This window comes from Molossus molossus, unplaced genomic scaffold, assembly GCF_014108415.1.
Source record: "Molossus molossus isolate mMolMol1 unplaced genomic scaffold, mMolMol1.p scaffold_m16_p_15, whole genome shotgun sequence".
In the NCBI taxonomy this organism is placed as follows: Eukaryota; Metazoa; Chordata; class Mammalia; order Chiroptera; family Molossidae; genus Molossus; species Molossus molossus.
Genome location: NW_023425350.1, coordinates 67,581,982 through 67,601,326, shown reverse-complemented (window position 1 = coordinate 67,601,326; position 19,345 = coordinate 67,581,982). Strand labels below are relative to the sequence as shown.

General features: G+C 52.1%; 1 protein-coding gene across 1 annotated transcript in view; it reads right to left on the bottom strand.

Moving 5' to 3' along the window:
- Positions 1 to 19,345, bottom strand: part of ACOXL (acyl-CoA oxidase like) — a 310,943-nt gene that overhangs the window by 225,481 nt on the left and 66,117 nt on the right. Inside the window, 5 exon segments of the mRNA XM_036262440.1 lie at positions 13,469 to 13,592; positions 16,241 to 16,315; positions 17,978 to 18,062; positions 18,580 to 18,597; positions 18,600 to 18,693. Coding sequence (XP_036118333.1) covers positions 13,469 to 13,592; positions 16,241 to 16,315; positions 17,978 to 18,062; positions 18,580 to 18,597; positions 18,600 to 18,693 — 396 coding nt within the window.

Below are 19,345 nucleotides of genomic sequence, written 5' to 3'. Positions count from 1 at the left end.
CACGGAGGAGGAGAACGGGAAAGAGGGAGATCAGAGGGTCGTGGGCACAGGGACGGTCTGTCCAGAGCCGGGAGGTGACAAGGCCTGTTTGAGGAACTGCAATAAGGTCCGTGTTGCTGATGTATGACATCAGTGTCTCTCACCCAGGAATAATTCAATCCCCCCAGCTCCTCCAAGGTTTGGGGCCAGGGCTGCTCTCTGAAGCTTTAATGCTGTTACACGGCTGTCTTTAGAGGACGAGAAACTCTCCCCAAACCCGCAAGTCATCTGCCCAGAATAGCATTCGAGTCACACCGACAGTGTCGTCAGACCCGGGAGGCTCACCCGTGAGCAGTCTGCAAGCGTGAGCCAGGAAGCAAGGGAGCTCTGCAGGAAACAAAACAAAACAGTCTCTGCCCAGATACCCACCTGCCTGGACTGAAAACGTCCTGGCGTGGGCAAGGTCCGAGCTGTAAAACCAAGGTCGGCATGCACACGTAAGAGATGAAGAATGTTTGTTTGATTCACGGCAGGGTTCCGGTGCCCTTAATGCATTTCAAATGCCACCAAATGACTCACATCTGATCTCCACGGAGCTGTGACCCAGACTGACATATTTTTCACCAAAGAAGCCTTTCCTTCATCACTGTGCCCATCCATCCATCCACCCACCCACCCTTCCCTCCCTCCATCCAGCCATCCATCCAGCCAGCCAGCCCTTTAAAGTGTTTGACTAAGTTCCAGGCCCTCTTCTAGATCCAGAGTGGACATCAGTGACCAAGAAGACACCAAGTCCTACTCTCTTGAAAGTGGCATTCCCAATGACCATCTTCAGAAGTTGGGGACCCTAGGCAACAGCTAACTATCCCTGAGTCTGCTACACAGCAAATAAAGGTGATGCCACAGAAGCCCTCCCCACCCAGGGCCAACCTTGCAGGCGGGAAGTGCCTGTTCCTCAGTTTACCTTCTCCTGCTCCAGCCACCTCTTCCGCCTCAGGTCAAGTCTGACCCAGAGGGCATTCCCCATAGTGCCGGCAGGAACCCCACCCCTGTGAAGTTCTGTGGTGAGGTCACATGACTTACAGGGCTAGGGAGCGTGCTCCTCAATAGGCACACGGCAGCACACACACATTTCAAATACAAACAACATCCCTCCTTCTACGGTCCCTATATTGGGGTTTCTGAGGCACCCCGACTTGGCCTCTGTACAAACTGAGAAATAAGCCAGGGAAGAGCAGACACTACCTTTCTTAGGGAGGTGAGTCAGCTCGAGGAGGCGGCTGGGGAGGACAGAACGGCGGCTGGTACCCAGTCCAGCCTCAGACACGCTCAGCCCTGCAGCACCGGGCAGGGGCCTCCCGGGAGAAGGAGCCTTCCCTGGGGCCAGCCCTTCACCTGCTCCTTGAGGAAGCCCCGGGTCCTACCATAAAACTTCCCAGTGAGGGGGCTCCCTGGCAGCCGGTGGAGAAAGCAGCTGTCTATTTCAAGGAAAACCTCCATTGACAGCAGCAGAGGAGATGCCCCCTTCTTAACTCAATGGATGGACTCAAGCCACACAATCGCCAAAACCAGACCTGCCATCATCCTTGGTCTCCCACGTCCAATCTGCCCCAACATGCTCTCCATTCAGCCCCCTGGCTGGCACCATAGTCCCTCCCCCATCCCTTCCACACCACCTATGTCTCGTGTCTTCCTTGGACAGTTATCATCCCAACTGCCAACACTTGGTCCCTGTCCTCCACCTCCCTGCCATGAGAGTCTGCCTAAAACGCAAACCTGATCATGTTCTTACCCTTCATGGAGAGCTTCCTTCACACTCTCCATGGCTCTGAGTCCTTTCGCCTGCCAGCCTGCTCAGCGCAGTGGGTGACCACGCAACCGCTCATGCAGCCGTCCAGCTCCGGCCACGCTGGCCCTCTGTTCATGCCCGGTGGGCCACACTGGCTCATCCCTCCATGCCTGCGTATGTGGTCTCCTCCCTGCCTGGTGTCTTTCCCTCAACTTCCTTTGCTAACCACTTTCTACTTGTCCTTCACAAACCACGTGAGGTCCAGGGGGGCCTCCACCGAATGGCTAACCTCATCCTGGTGGCCCTTGGTACGGCACCAAGCTCACAGTGACAGTCCCTCTGCCCCCAACCCTCTAGCCCTCCAATCAACCCCACTGCCCCGAGAGCAAAAAGAGGTAATTCAGGGGACAGAACTTTGAAAAGCAATCTCCAGCTGATACCTACAGAGAGATGATGGAAGCAACTACACCTAAAAATAATAACAATAACGAGAAACAAACATATCCCTATAGAAAAGGGACAGATAAAAGAAAGGGCACTTATAAATTAAAAATAGCTGTACAAATAAAACTGTGTCATCAGGAAAATGTCCAGAACATAGAGCAAATTCTTTTGAGAAATATGAGGGGGGAAATATTTAAAAGGCAATCAAGACAAAATTTAAGATTCCAACCTCCAAATAATCCCAGTTCTGAGAAAAGAGAGAAAATGAGAAAAACAGAATTATCAAAGAACTGGTGGGGAAAAATTCCCAGGATACAAAACGACAGTGGTTTACAAATTGGAAGCGCCACTAAGTACCACGCGGGATAAATGAAACCCCAGACCCGGACACGGTGCTGAGAACGTCCACAGACCGAAGGCAGACCGCGTTCAGAAACAAGGTGCGGGGCTCACACCAGGAGCGGCGTGACTTTGCACTAGCAAACGTCACGCCTAGAAGCCAATGAGGCAACACCTTCAAGTCTCAGGAAAAAATGATTTTCGCCTTAGAAGTCTCGGCTGAACCATCAGTCAAATGTGAGGGCAAAATGCAGACCATTTCATACATACAAAGAATCAAAATATGACTCCATGCACCTTATCTAAGAAGTTACCTAAGGATGAACTACAAGACCAGAGAAAACTCAAGCAAAAGGACAGTAAGGGATAGAAGGACAAGTTGAACTACTCCCAGAAATCCAGTGGAAAAACTATTTATTTATTTATTTATTTATTTATTTATTTATTTATTTTTTATCCTCACCCGAGGACATTTTTCCAATTTTTGTACAGATAGAGTGGGAGGGAGAGAGAGAGAGAAAAATATCGACGTGAAGGGACACATCGAGTGGCTGCCACCCGCACGACCAACCAGGGCCGGGGACAAACTGCAACCGAAGTATGTGCCCTTAGCGGGAACCGAACCCGGGTCTCTCCAGACCGCAGGCCGACGCTCTAACCGCTGAGCCAAACTGGCCAGGGCCAGTGGAAAAACTATTTAAATGACGACTGTGGGACATCAGGCTTAAACACAATAGATCAAAATGAAAATAAGCAATCAGGGAGCGCGGGATCTGCAGGGAGAACTACGGGATGGTTCCATGCAACAGGCAAACCACAGGAAGCTAGATGTTGCTGACATGATGATATGAGGGTGAAGACCTATGTTTCTCCTCCCAACAAGAAAAATAAGGCAATTGGAAACCGCAGGAGAAACCAAAAACTATACAACAACACAATGATCTAAATATCAAGCGAAGAAAAATATGATGTGATTTGAAGTCATGTGTGGAGTGTGAAAGTGATTCCATTTGACCTTGTTCTTCAAAGTGTAATGGTGTTTTGACATTGGACCTGGAGAGAGAAAACACAATCCTCGTATAAACCCTGGTTGCTCAGTCAACAGTTTTTCATAGCTCTGGACATAATAATGTAACCTAAAGTCCAGAGGTGAGATTATGTTTACAGAACAAAATGAAAACACCTCAGCCTTGGTAATATAAAAGTCAGTGGTCCAGCCAACAGAGGGGGGAGCAGATGGGAAGGAGCCGAGGGCTGTTTGGATAAGAAATGGAGGCTTCAGAGTATTTATAGCCTGGCCAGAGTGGCTCAGCTGGTTGAGCATCATTCCCATGAACTGAAAGGTCACCAGTTTGATTCCCGATCAGGGCACATGCCCAGGTTGCAGGCTCAATTCCCACCAAGGGGTGTGCAGCAGGCAGCCAATAGATCATCTCTCTCACATCGATGTTTCTCTCTCTTTCTCTCCCTTCTTCTCTTTCTAAAATCAATAAAAACTTTTTTTTTTTTTAGAAAAAGAGTACTTATAGGCACTGTGGCAATCCTTGGAAGAATTAAAAATAATAATATAATAAACAGAAACGATGGAGGGGGACTGAAAGAGGGGACAAAGGTGGGTATTACATAAGTAACTTCACCCTCTTCTCTCATAGCAGGGACGTGGGAACGTCTAGACTTGATCAATAGAACAGCTGTAATACACAAATATCCCACCAGCATCAATTAGCTTCCCTCCGTAGTGCCTGTAAGGTATATGTGGAGACAAATTTAAACAACCTCGGTTATTTCTTTCAATTTCAGGAAGTATGAACTCTTTTGCTTATTAAATTTTGTTGTGCTGGCCAAAACGATTCAAAATTATTCCACTGTTGTGAGCTCAAAGTTGAACACACTCAGTGGCTGTTCATTATAAACTAACCTTTCCCCCACAAAAGGACATTGAATACAGAGGCCGGAGCCCATCTCCGCTCGCCGCCTGCTCCCAGCACACAGGCGTCAGGACCACAGGGACACATGCCTATCAAAGCCGGCAGTGCCACTAAAAATAAATCGGTCCCAGGTCACAGTGGGGAAGGAAGCCTGTATCCTGGCCCAGTGGCTAACCATTCGGCATCTGCCAAATCCCAGTTTGGGTGGAATCTCCATATTTTTAAATGTAGACAGCAAACATTTAAAATCTTTGGTTTGGTTTGGTTAACCAAAGCAAATACAGCTGTGAGCCAAAGTGGTCCAGGAGTCCCAGTGAGCAGGGTCTAAGCCGGATTCAAAGAACCACTGAGTGGAGACGTTCAAAGCAGTCCCAGTGTGGCTGGGACGGGATCTGGGATGGGACCTGGGACCGGCCACCGCTGTGAGGCCCAGGCTCTGCATCATCTGTACCTCTTCCTATATATCAATTTTCTCATCTTGGAATGGGAATCATGACAGCACCTGTGTCACAGTGCTGCTGTGACGATTAAAAGAGCAATGATGTGACCCTGGCCAGGTAGCTCAGTTGGTTAGGGCGTCATCCCAATATGCCAAGGTTGCAGGTTCAATCCTCGGTCAGGGTACATAATAAGAAGCAACCAGTGAATATAGAAATAAGTGGAACAACAAATCCATCTCTCTCTCTCTCTCTCTCTCAAATCAATAAAAAAACTTTTAATAAAATAAATTTTAAAATAAAAGAGCGATGATGTGTAAAATGCTCAGCACATGCCCCTGCAGAGGGACACACTCGGTGCACGTCAGCCGTATGCTGGCTGTGGCTGGAGCTGCCGCTGCCTCTCTCCGGGGAAGTACTGAAGGTTCATCCGCAGGGGCAAAGGAATGGAGTCAGGAACCGCGGAGAAGAAAGGGGCGGGGCCTGTCCACGCACCTGTGCTACCTGGAAGATCGAGTTTCCGGTGGGAAAGCTCCTAAGGGTAGCAATCCGGCCATTAATCACCCATATCTGACCTCCGGTTCGCACGCACAGTACTCCCCAAAGGCAAGCAACAGGGCTCCCAGGGAGAGATGAAGCCCCCCAGCTCCAGCCTGGCAGCCTTTCTACCTGACCCAGGGGAGCCCTCACCCCAAGCAGCACCCAGGCCCAGAGCCACCTGAAAGCAGCCTACAACGGGTACACCACCACTACCGCCCTCACGGAGGCCTCGGCCACCCCCCAGGCTTTGAAGAGACGAGAGTTCCCACAAGCCCGGTTCATGCTCTGATGACTTCGTTGAAGGGAGCTCTGTTCCTTGAAATGCTGTCACAGTCTCAGGCACTGAACATTCCTGGGCCACATCAAATGGGAGGGATCCCCAAGCCTTTCCTCTCCTACAGCGCAGAGGCGCTCCACACACGTGCTCTGGGGCGTCCCTCTGCAAACGCGACCCGATGCTTCGCTCAGGGGGGGAGGGCTGGAGGCCAACGAGACCCGGGGGCCTCATTCCTCATTCGGGAAGGTTTCCGTAGGGATGTGCAGGGACTGCAATCTCAGTGGTCCCTTCCAGCCGCGAAAACCCCGTGACTCTCTCTTTACGAAGTCGTCTTCCCAATACCACGACTTCGCCTCCTGCCAGCATATACTCCCAGACGCTTGCTCACCCAGGAACCCCCCGTAGGGCTGAAGCATCTGTTCCTGGGCACCCCATGAGCCTCTGGGGGCTCACACACCTGCTCCCGGCCATCTCTGCCCACTGCCCAGGGTCTTGTTGAAGGATAGCACTCAGCACATGCTCACAGACTTGAGGTAAATTCAAACTGGAGATTCTTTCAAAGAGTCATGTCATGAAATATCCATTACAAATAGTTATCGATGGTTGTACTGGGTGTTTAGCTCTTTGGTCTTTGCAGACGAAAACAGCAGACCTATCTTTTTAAAAATAAATGTTTAAATTGCAGTTGTTGAAAATGTAAGTAACTGCCATGGGAACACCACAAAAAGATACTTAACCATTTCCCACCCACCACAAATGCAGCACTTATGTTTTTTAAAACATTTGTGAATCAAGCTACATCCTGAAGGGTCAAGATAACTCCACATGCTGTTCAGTGGGTCTTGAACCAGAAAATACCGGGCTGATACAGCCCTGTTCTCCTTAGATTGGCCACTTTGCAAAATCAACACTCATAGCTGATAAGAAACTACACTGATGAGAAAAACAAACTCCCCTTCGCTCCTTGCTTACAAAAGTGAAAACGTGTAAAAGTATCTGCAAGTCATTATTGGTATTTGCTGCCCTCTGGTGGTCAACCCCATTTCTGCACCAGAAAACTGCAAACAGTATGGACCTCACAGAGGGCACCTCTGAGGATCATCCAGGCCAGACTCCAAGAAAGTTCTGCAGCTCTGCTCCCCACGTGTGCGTGCGTGTGCATGTGCCAATCAAAGACAACATGCAACTGACACAGGATGAGCCTCCAGAAGAGCTGACTGCCCACGTCACAAGTGTCAGCAGACTATACGTCAGTCTTTGCCTCATCGACCTCAATGATGCACACACTTGAGTTCCATACATTTTCTATCAAAAGGTCTGAGTATCCCACCTGAAACCAATTTCTTCCCTTTGCTCTCCCTTCAGTCCCAGGAGAGGGGAAAAGCTGTCCATATACTGCTATGTTTTATGACTCAAAAAGAGGGTCTTTCAGTCTCTGTTCTCTGGAGACCAAGAGTGCCTCAGGAGGAAAGCCACGTGGCAGACTCCATGGCTCCCATCCCACACACATGGCTGACCATGGCCATTGCCACTTTTTAGCTGCATCCAGGACTCAGCCTCCCAATTCCCCACCCTCAGCTCCAAGCAGCTACCACCAAGAAGTGAGCATGAGCCTGGCCAGTGTGGCTCACTGGTTGAGCATCAACCCTAGAGGTCACCGGCTCGATTCCCAGTCAGAGCACATGCCCAGGTTATGGGCCCAATCCCCAGTAGGGGGTGTGCAGGAGGTGGCCAATCAATGTCCTCTCTCATCAATGTTTCTATCTCTCTCTCCCTCTCCCTTCCTCTCTCTGTGAAATCAACAAAAGAAAGAAAAATTTTTTAAGAAGTGAGCATGTGTTGCAAACACTGTTATCCTCACAATCTCTGCATCCCTCAACTTGGTTCTGGAAATGTCCACATCCCTCCTGATGACAGTGACAGCTTTAGTTTATGCAGGCACCCGTGTGAGCCCCTCTCAGTGCTGCTCCCTCGGGCCTTCCACAGCCCGATGAGGGAGTGCTGTCACGTTTCCAGAGGTCCGGGGGGGTCCAGCAGCTCGCCCAGGCCCTGCAGAGGCCGGGTGCAAATCCAGAGAGGTGGCTTCCCGAGTCCGTGCTGCTAAGGGTCTCGCCCCGGAGTCCGGAGCAGGCTCACATCCCGTTTCCAGGCATGCTGATCCCACTCGTGTCGCCTGGACTACTCCACATGGGCCACCTTCCCTGGCCTGGCTCGGCACTGGGCACTGGGGCACGTGGTGCGGAGCACGGCTCCTGCAGCCGCTCCTGGGGGCGGGTTCGGGGTGCTCCTCCCCCAGGACTCGCGGCTGGCGCATGGTCTCCCACAACCCCGTGTGCTGGACAGGCTGCCTCTGTCCCTGCTCCATCCCACCCTACTGTCAGCAGCATCCACACGTCAACCTTATCCACATGACCTGGGGCCAGCTACTCCCTTAACAAGGGCCACCAGGACCAGAGGCTGCATTTTCAGTGTCCACCTCGGGCAAATTCCGTTACTTCCCGTGCCTCAGTTTCCCCAGATGTCAGACACATGGGTATACCCATGGAAATGAGTTAACGCCTGTAAAATACTCATTACAGGCACGACTTACAGCCAGGGCCTGGTAAATATCTGCTCCTAACAGTGGCGGTGGTGAGAGAAACGTTAACTCGCCTGGGAAGCTCGAAGACCCTTCCTGCTGTCCCCCAGGTTCCCCTGGCCGACTGTCCAGCCCCAGAGGGGAGTTGAGCCTCTCCTCACCACCATGACCCCACCAGGCACGCGACAGAGTTGCCAAAAGCTGGTGAGACAGGAAGGATCCAGCTGATCATGTCCCTCAAAGAAATGAGAGCAGCGGAAACAGGGCTTTCCGGCAGCCTGCTGGGTGGACACTGCTCGGTCCCGGCCCGGCCGGGTGACGCTTCCACCTCCCACACCCACATGCCTGCAGGCAGCCAGACCTGTGCTCCGCACGCAGACTCTGACCACAGGGCCTTGTTCTCTCTTGCAAAACGGGCGACCCCAGGGCCTCCTCAGACCAATCGCAAGCACGTGCAGATGAAGCCGACATGGACGTACCCGGGACAGGACACCAGAGAGGAAGGGAAAAGACCTGTTCTGGGCGAGGAGCTGCACAGAGTCAGAAGGAAGAGGTAACAATGTTCTTCTTCCCGGTCACCCAGAACGAATGAGAGTTGGGGTGCAGGGCACAAGAACACATCATGGGCGCTTGCCTCTGCCAAGAGCCATGCCAGGGGCCTCCCAGGTGAGTTCCGAGTCGTCCCTCATTCAGCCTCTCACCTGCCATTCGCTGTGCTCCTACTGTGTGCTGACACTGTGCAGGACGCCGGACTCGTGCAGTGGAGGCCGGCAGGTCCCTGGCTGCAGGAGCACCTCAGCCAGCAGGACAGACGCTGCATCACTGACTCCGTCATAACCATGAGGAATGATGCAGCGCGGGGGCAGGGAGTTTGGGAACATGACGGGGACCCCATGCAGGCTGAGGACAGTACATTGGCCTGGGTTCTGAAACGGACATGAAAAATGCTACGGAAGGTGGAGGTGGGCTTTGCAGGCAGCACAGCAGCTGGAAGGAGACAGGGAATGCAAGGTGCTGGAGACGGGGTGAGAACCTGGCCCTGACCCTGGAGGACCTGGGAGGCCATGGAGGGTGACAGGAGTTTAGAACCACATCCATCTATTCTGTGCGAGGTCCTCCAAGCCCAGCCCTACCAATCACATCGGCCTCACCTGGGAACTTGAGAAAGCAGATTCTCGGCCTCACCCCAGACTTGCTGAATCAGAAAACCCAGTTCCCGAGGAATATCTACTTTAAAAGTTTAGGGAGTGCCCTGGCCAGGGGCTCAGTTGGTTGGAGCATCATCCCATTCACCAAAAGATTTTAGGTTCAATTCCTGGTCAGGGCACTTACCTAGGTTGTGGGTTCAATCCCCAGTAGGGGAGCATACAGGAGGCAACCGATTGATGTTTCTCTCTCACACCAATGTTTCTCTCTCCCTCTCTCTCTCTTCCTTCCTCTCTCTAAAATCAATTAAAACATATCCTGGAGTGAGGATTAAAAATAATAATAATACAAAATACAAGTTTAGGGAGACTCTTGAGAGAAAACAATGGGCTAACTCTGTTTACATTTCACACTGACTCTACTTCAGACTCCAAACTGAAGGTGACTCCCCAACCTCCTCCCTCCCTCAGAAGGGCTGCCCAGCCTCTCCGCTTGCCCCACCTCCCCCTGCAAACATCTTAGTTTCCTGTTTCTTTTGTTCCTGCAAATCTGAATTTGGCCTGGCATTCTGGACACAAATCAGAGGACGGCTCTGATGGCAAGCCTTTAAGGGGAAATCTGAAAGTACTGAGAAACGCTATGGCAGTGAGAGATAACCATGAAAAGTAAGACATCTGGGCAAAGTTTAAAAGGACTCTGTACGCTCAGCCTTGAATGAATGTCACTGTGGGGAGCAACGGTGACAGTTTTCTAACACACAAGGAATGCACGGCAGAGAAAGGGATCCATTTCCTCCCTCATCAGTGAGAGCAGAGCAAGCAGGACCGGCTCAGGTTTCAGCCCGAAGAACATCTGTCATATGTTGGAGCCACAGGAGAGGAGGGGCTGCCAAGAGGGCTGATGAGATCATCCTCCCAGATGCTGGCGATGAGGTCACAGTGGCCAGGGTCGCTGTCCATCAGGGCCGACCGTGCAAGGTCCAGGTGGCTGAGCTCTGCCAGAGGTTTCTCGTCACCTGGCAAATCTACCTCCTGAGCAGGGCAGGTGCCAGCTCGGGGGAGAGGTCACTGTGTTTTGCTTCAGATACCCAAGGATCTGAGGGACACTGCACCTCTGCAAACCGTCAGACTGCCTTGCACCTGGAGGCCAGGACTCAGGCATAGGTTTCACGGAAAAGCCTATTTAGTCCTTTCCTACAGCCAACTCCAGTCTCCCCAGCAACAGCAACAGCAGCAGCAGCCTCCAGTCTCCCCAGCAACAGCAGTGGTGGCAGCCTCCAGTCTCCCCAGCAACAGCAGCAGAGCAGCAGCCTCCAGTCTCCCCAGCAACAGCAGCAGCAGCAGAGCAGCAGCCTCCAGTCTCCCCAGCAACAGCAGCAGCAGCAGCAGCCTCCAGTCTCCCCAGCAACAGCAGCAGCAGCAGCAGCAGCAGCCTCCAGTCTCCCCAGCAACAGCAGCGGCAGCAGCAGCCTCCAGTCTCCCCAGCAGCAGCAGCAGCAGCAGCAGCCTCCAGTCTCCCCAGCAACAGTAGCGGCAGCAGCCTCCAGTCTCCCCAGCAACAGCAGCGGCAGCAGCAGCCTCCAGTCTCCCCAGCAACAGCAGCGGCAGCAGCAGCCTCCTGTCTCCCCAGCAACAGCAGTGGCAGTAGCTGCATGTCAGCAAGAGCCAGGACAGCACACACCTCCCCAGTCCTGCCTCACCATCAGCGGAAAGCCCGCTTTGCAGAAGAAGAAACTGAGACAGAGAGGGCTACCGACTTGCCCATGAACCACTGCTGGTCATGTCCAGGCTGAGACTGGGGCCCAGGGTCTCTGGCTTCAGAGCCGCAGTCGGGAGGCCTCCACACTGCCAGGAACGAAGTACCTGTGTCAGACGCCCAACAAGGACTCGATCCCAGTGTGGCCCAGCGAGAGCCGCTGGGGTGAACAGGGCCTGGCCTCTCAGTAGTGCCCAGTAGACGGGAGGATGGGTGCCTTTCATTTTATTTTATTATTGTTTTGGGGTTTTTTTATCCTCACCTGAAGGATATTCTTCCATTGATTTTCGGATAGAGTGGGCGGGAAGGAAGGAGGGGAAGAGTGAGAGAGAGAGAGAGAGAGAGAGAGAGAGGGAGAGAGAGAAACATCGATGCGAGAGACACATCGATTGGTTGCCTCCCACACGACCCCAACCAGGGCCAGAATTGAACAGCAACTGAGGTACATGCCCTTGACCAGAATTGAACCCGCAACTCTTTGGTCCACAGGCCGATGCTCTAACTGCTGAGCCAAACCGACCAGGGCAGAGGATGGATGCCTTTTAAAAATCACCAATTCTGTCCTGGCCGGTTTCTCAGTGCTTAGAGCATCAGCCTGCATACTGAAGGGCCATGGGTTCAACTCTTGGTTAAGAGCACGTACCTGGTGGCAGGTTCCATCCCTGGCCCCGTCCAGGGTGTGTGTTGGAGGCAACTGATTGTGTGTCTCTCACATCAATGTTTCTCTCTCTCTTTCTCCCCCTCCCTCCCTCCCTCCCTCCTTTCTACTCTCTAAAATTATCAGTGGAAAATATATGCTCGGATGAAGATTAACAAAACAACAAAAATCACCTATACTGTCTCCCCTCCCTGCACCCACCCCACACTCCAGCTCTTTGCTAGAAGGGCCCCCCCTTCCCTGCGCCTGCCCGGCTGGACCCCGCCACCAGCCTGGATAAGCTCGCAGGCTGCAGCCGGACGCCTCACACCCCGCGGCCTCTCCGCCGCTTAGCCCCTGCTGGCGTGTGCTTTTCTACACTGTCCCAGCACTGTCCTCGCAGGGACCACGAGGCCACTGTGACCAGCAGGCACAGCTGTCATGGCTTCACATGACCCTGGACCAGATTCTGACCCATCTTGTCTGCGGTGCAATTATAGGCTCATCTGGCTTCTCCTCTTTTGCCTCCTTTTGGAGCCCTAAAAAATGGCTAAAATGGCTTCAACGACAGAACTGAAGAAGTCTGTTTCCTCAGCATTTGACGCTGTGTGGGTGCCCTGGCCGCCCCCGCACCTGCAGGACAAGCCTCTCCTGGGGCCTCATTCATCCCTCGGACGGTTCAGCTAAGGGGAGCAGCTGAGCCACTCCTCACATGGGACCTCAGAACTGCCATCAGCCCCTTCGAGAGCCACCGAAACGGGCGTGGGAGGCTGTGCCCACGGAGGGCGTCTGACCACCGGCTCAGCACCGAGGGTGTCGGCAGCGCAGCTGTGACCGCTGGCGCGAAGGGTGCCACTCAGGGGAGCTCGGGTCCGGCAGGCTCCCCTGAGCAGGAGCGGCACGGAGCCGGAGCGGCGATTACAGAGGGCTGTTCCACTCTCCAGACGACTGTGCTGACGGCGGGCCTGGGGTCAGGAGAACGGCAGGTACTCCCTGTCGATGGCCATGCTGGACCGAGCCACAGTGTGCGTTCACTGGCATCCACCTTTCCCTCCAGCCTCACCAAGCTCCGAGGGGCTTAAAGCGGGCTTTTCCCTCATCCAGAGACAGAGAAGGCTCAGGGAACACAGTGCTGGGTCCTGGCGGGGAGGAGGGAACCTTCCAGCACTTTCTCTCCAAACCAGTATATGGGAGAGTGGGGGAGGGGGAGGCAGAGATGGCCTCTGGAGGTCTGGCTCAGGGACTTCAGCCTGCGGTGCTGATGCCACACCCCGAATGGCCCCATGAGCACCGGTGCACCCCACTGAACTCCATCAAGATAGGCTAGCCCCCCCCACACACACACGGGCAGCTCCAGGCTGCCTCCCCCCGCAGACGTGCTTGTTCTATGTGACACCCTGATGATCAGCAACACACAGCTGGGCTGCAGATGAACAAACAGACGCCGCGGTAACTGTGCAGGAATGTTCTGTGTGTGGCCAACTGGCACCCCTGGTCTCTGCCTAGTAACCTGCCACACTGCGCCAGCTGCGACCAGGAAGCTCAGCTCCTGGAATTAGAACCCACCCTGGGACATGCAGAGGACGAGCAGTGAAGTGAGTCAAATCAGCGTCAACTACCTTCATGGCGCCTAGAGCTTGGAAAGTCACAGCTAGTCTCGAAGGGGTCAGCGTCGCACTGAATCTTGCACTCTTGTTCTTAATAGGGGAATGGTACTGCCCATCTAGAGTCACAGAGCCGAACCTGTGGCAGGGGGAGGCAGTGGAAAGAGAGGTGGGATCAACCGAAGAGAAGAACATGGCACCACCAGCAAGGTCAGGCAGTTCCCACCTGCACACACAGGAAAGTCTCCACATCCTGCAACCTCCCTCAGGAGAAAGCAGGGTGGGGGGCAGGGAAGAGGCTCCCCAGGACCTGGGACTCGGCAGTGGCCTCTAACAAAGACAGGCATGAGGACTGTCATCATTAAACCAGCACCAACCAGAGCCTGAGTGTGAAGACCGCCCATCACTCCACGTTTTCTTTGTTGAGATATAATCCACATACCACAAAACTCCCCCTTTTAATGTGTACAATTCAATGGTTTTTAGTATATTCACAAAGTTGTACAACCATTGCCACTAATTCCAAAACATTTCATCACCCCAAAGAGAAACTCCAGACCCCAGCAACCACTGATCTATTGTTTCTATGCATTTGTCTGTTCTGCACATTTCACATAAATGGATCAGACAAGATGTGGCTTTTGTGTCTGGCTTCTTTCACTTAGCACATCGTCTTCAAGTTTCATATATGTTGTAGCATGGATATGAGTTCTTCTTTTTCATGGCCAAGTGATATTCCATTGTATGGATCTACCATATTTTGTCCATTCATCACCTTATGGATATTTGGGTTGTTTCTACTTTTTTTACTATTATGAATAATTATGCTGTGAACATGATTTCAATTTTCCTATGTACAATATTTTCATACATACCCAGGAGTAAAACTGCTGAGTCATATGAAAACTTCAAAGTTCTGAAGAACTGCCAGTCTTTTTCAAATCAGCAAAACCATCTTACCTCCCTACCAGCATGTACAAGAGTTCCAAGTTCTCCAAATCCTTGCCAACACTTGTTATCAGCCATCTCTTTGATTATAGAGATGTGTGTGGGTGTGAAGTGGAATTTTATTGTGATTTTTATTGGCATTTCCCTAATAACAATGATGTTCAGCATCTTTTCATGTGTTTATTGGCCGTTTGTTTGTCTTCTTTGGAGAAATGTCTATTCAGATTTTTGCCCATTTTTTAATTGGGTCAAATATCCTTTTTATTGTGAAACTGTAATAGTTCTGTGTATAATCTGGATACTAGAGCCTTATGATACATGCGACTTGCAAATATTTTCTCCCATTCTGTGGATTGGTTTTTGTTTGGTTGGTTTTTTAAGCACAGAAGTTTGTTCATTTTAATAAAGTCCAATTTATCTTTTTTTTATTTTTTATTTTGCTTTGGTTGCTTATGCTTTTGGTATCACATCTAGTAATAAATCAAGTGGAATGATGCCATTGTGATCAGGAAATGTGCAGGCATCTGGGGTCATGGGCACTGGCAGCTCCAGGGGGGGTGGGGAGGCTAAGGGTCTCACCAGGAGAGCTGCAAAGAAGCTTTTGTTATGTCCAAGCAACGCAAGGCTTGGGGGGGGGGGGGGGTGGCAGGGAGTTAACAAACAAAATTGGGTCCATTTTCAGTTTGTTTCCCCCACATTTTTTCTAAACGTTTGACATCAACGACATTTATCTGCTGACAAGAACTTCAAAGTAACAAGAGAGAGTGAAGTATAAAAGGAAAATCTACAGGAAGGCAGGGAGCAAGCCTGGCTGGGGGGTCTGTTCACAGATTGAAGAGTGGCTGTGGTGTAGGGTTTTAACTGGATACCTGAAACACTGCTGAGAAAAGTAAGGTGACTGGGGTTTCTGAGCCTCTCTGAAGAGCATTGTGAGACCCCAGACTGCACCTGGAGACGCCACCTGCACCTCCCCCGTCCAGCCACCTGGACCGCACGGAGGGAAGCTGGGAAGCGACACTGAGCACCTGTAGCATCATCCACCCCAGTGTCGTTTAAACAGCTCCAACACTGAAAGGCAGTGTCCTGCCTCCTGCCACCCACAAAGCAGACAATAACACCCATTCATCATGATGGAAAAAATGAAAGGAAACTACCTAAATACCCAACAATAAGGGATTGAGTGCATAAACTGTAGATCATTCATTTAACAGTCTGTTACAGCAATGTTAAAAATGACCACGCGGGAGCCTGGCCAGTGTGGCTCAGTGATTGAGCATCGACCCATGCACCGGGAGGTCACCGGTTAGATTCCTGGTCAGGACACATGCCCAGTTTGTGGGCCTGATCCCCAGTGGGGGGCATGCAGGAGGCGGCCAATCGATGTTCTCTCTCATTGATGTTTCTATCTCTCTCCCTCTCCTTTCCTCTCTCTCTCTAAAATCAATAAAGAAAAAATATTTTTTTAAATGACCGTGCATGTGTGAATTTATTATTGCACAGAAACATCTGACATATAATGTTAAACAGAGATTATAACTTATAAAGAATAGAATTTATAAGAGGATCTCATTCAATAAAAATCAAAGACATTTCTCTCTTTAGATGTATCATCATGGAGACATTAAAGTATCACACACACTAAGCCTGGGTAGAAGCATCTTGGATCATTTTAATATTTTTCTATTTGTTTATCTACATTCTCCAGTTAGCTGTCAATAACCTTGTAGGAGTGGTAATGAGAACAAAGTCCTGACACGCAGCCCTTGAGACCAAGAGCCGGCCTGGGGTGGGTGTGAGATCACACACGCAGTAAATCTGAGTGAAAGAGAAACTACTCACTTACCCAGCAAGTTGTCCCTTGGTATCCGAACCTTGTCAAATACTAAGATTCCATCATCCACACCGTGCAGACCTAGAGCGAGCAGAAAGGAAACGGAGCGGCGGGAGACGAATCCATGCTAGCATCTGAACCGTCCCTGCTACTCCGGGACCCTGTCCATGCAAACGCAACGCCCTTTTCCACAAGTGTTGATACACTGTATTTGGGGTGGGGGTGGGGACGCTGTCTGCTGTCTCCTTTAATAGCTGTGCCTTCCTGGGGCTCAGGTGGAGGTCTCTGGGGACAGCCTGCCTGCCTGAGCAGTCACTGTGACCAGGAGAGGGCGGGCTCTAAGCAACCGAAAGGGGCACACGGAAAGGGGAGGGCCCGTTATCCCCAGGAACGCAGAGCTCCGGGGCCTCTCGTCCCTGGCGCCTCCGCCCCACACGTGGGTAAGTTTGTCCAGCAGACACCTCGAAGACAAGGACGATGGCCACAAGGACAGGGATGGCAGTGGTGGGTGGGTGGCCCGACCCTCCGGGAGGTTTCTGAAATCTGCCAACCCATCTCCTCCTCACTGTCAGAGCTGGGGTCCCCTCGTCGTTCATCTCACGCTCGGGGAGCCTTAGTCTGGGGGAAATCTCTGTTGAGAACATCGCCCTTGACAAGGACACTCTGGAATCTGGGAGCTCACAAGGGCACCCAGCAGGCTTCCGAGGGGGCGGTGTTTCGGCGTCTGCCCCACTTCACAAGGGCGGCGACGCCTCTGTTCTAGTGACACCGACACGGGGGCGCTTCCAGAGGGTCCAGTGAGGGCCTCGGTGCCCTGCTCCCCAGAACACATGCAAAGCTCTCGCAGACACACCCAGGGCCCAGTCCTGTGGCCTTGCGGTCGTTAGTGCTCAGTGGTCGAAGAACTTGAAGGGGCCGAGGTAAGACCTCCCCCCCCCAAAAGATTGCCTTCTTCCCTGGACTTTCTTCTCTCTTTTTTCCCTTCTCCTCCAACCTGTCTCTTGGCCACGGATGGCCAGTGAAGCCCAGAGGCATGGCCCACCTTCACCAAATGTTACGTGCTCCCCCCAATGCATATGTTGGAGTCCTAACCCCCAGTACCTGTGAATGGGACCTCATTTGGAAATGGGATCTTTACAGAGGTAATCAACTTAAAATGAGGTCAATAAGATGGACCCCAAGTGACTGGTGCCCTAGGAAAGGGGGAGATTTGGACACAGATACACACACGGGAAGACGCCACGTGCACATGAAGACAGACTCCTACAAGCCAAGGACATCGGTCTAGAACAGACCCCTCCTCACAGCCTCAGAAGAGACCAACCCTGCTGACCCCTTGATCTTGGACTTGGAGCCTCCAAATCTAGTCCGCCAAGTCAGGCTTAGGGCTCAGCAAGGGTCTCGTGGGCACCAGCACCGGGCTGGTGGCTCAGGAGCAGGAAGAAGAGTACCTCAACCTGCCCCGAGAGTCCACAAGTCCAAGGAGAGAGCGGACGATACAACTCAGGGCAGAGACGCCTCGTCACCAGGAAATCGGCAGGCTGGGAGAAGAGGGGACCAGTGCACATTCGTAGGCGGCACTCTTCAACGTCTCTGACAACTGTACACAAAAGCCTCCCATCAGGCCTCCGTCAGTCTCCTCCGCCTCACTGTCTTGGGGAGCTGGGCTGGACTCTCCTCGGGTGGGGTGGGAGCCGGCAGGAAGTGCCAAGGAGGGCGGGAGGGAGTCTCCTGAGGACTCCCCTTCCTTGTACGTCATATCGGCCGCAGTCACTCCTGGGTCCAAGCCTCCATGCTCATCGCGGACAGGAACGATGAAGCAGTGGGGCCCTGGGCAGGTGAAGAGATGGTGCCCAAACTCTGCTTCTAAAAACAGGAGCAAAGCCCTGGCCAGGTGGCTCAGTGGGCTGGAGCATCATCCCATATGCGAAAAAGGTTGCAGGTTCAATTCCCAGTCAGGGCACACACCTAGGTGGCAGGTTCAAGTCGGACCGTGTACGAGAGGCAACATCGATGTCTCTCTCTCTCTCTCTCTCCCTTCCTTTCTCTTAAAAAATTTTTTTTTAAATAAACATATCCTTGGGTGAGGATTTAAAAACAACAAAAGGATAGCTTTACGACTTTCTGGGACAAGACACAGTTCTGTTGAGCCCAAAATGCATTCCATTCTATGAGCACTGCAGATAACAGTGTATGACATCTGGATGTCTGATAAATTTTACCAACACGTATATTTAGGGGTAAAGGCAGAGCTGAACCCTTCGCAAGATAGACATGGCCCCATGCATGGGTTTTCCGTGAACAGCAGTGAAGGGAAGGGGTGATTCTCGTGTTCGGTGCGGACCACCTTGAGACCGCCCGTCCCGACCAGCTGGGCGAAGACGGCGGCATAGTTCCCGTGCATGGCGTTTCCGATGTACATCTTCTCAGCGTCTTCACACGGTGTGTGGATCACCAACTCCTGCGGAAACAGCAAAGCGACCGCACGTCCCTTCTCAGACCTCACTTCAAGGACGACTGAGAAACAGACCCACGTCGTGAAGCCCGCACACTCAGGGGACTTCTCAGCAAAGGAGGAGACCACCGGTGGTGTCTGGCTTAACCTTGCAAGGTCGAGGCTGCTGTGCAGCCACCTCGGTTCACACGGCTCCCTCCACCTCCCCTGTGAAAATGACTGGAATGAAAGCACTTTTTTTTTTTTTTATCCTCACCCGAGGACATTATTCCATTTTTTGTTCAGATAGAGTAGGAGGGAGAGGGAGAGGGAGAGAGAGAGAAACATCGACGTGAAAGGGACACATCAAGTGGCTGCCACCCGCCCAAACCAACCAGGGCCGGGGACAAACTGCAACCAAGGCACATGCCCTTAGCGGGAACCGAACCAGGGTCTCTCCGGACCGCAGGCCGACGCTCTAACCGCTGAGCCAAACCGGCCAGGGCTGAAAGCACTTTTTCAACAAATCTTCCAATCAGGAAAGTAAGTTGCCAGTTTTCACTGGATCCTTTGTCCTCCTTCCTGGTCTCTGTTACATTGTTACACGTGGCTGCCACATGTGCTACTGAGGCTGCCCAGCTTCAGTGTCTAAGACGTTCTTCAATGATCAACGTCTTCC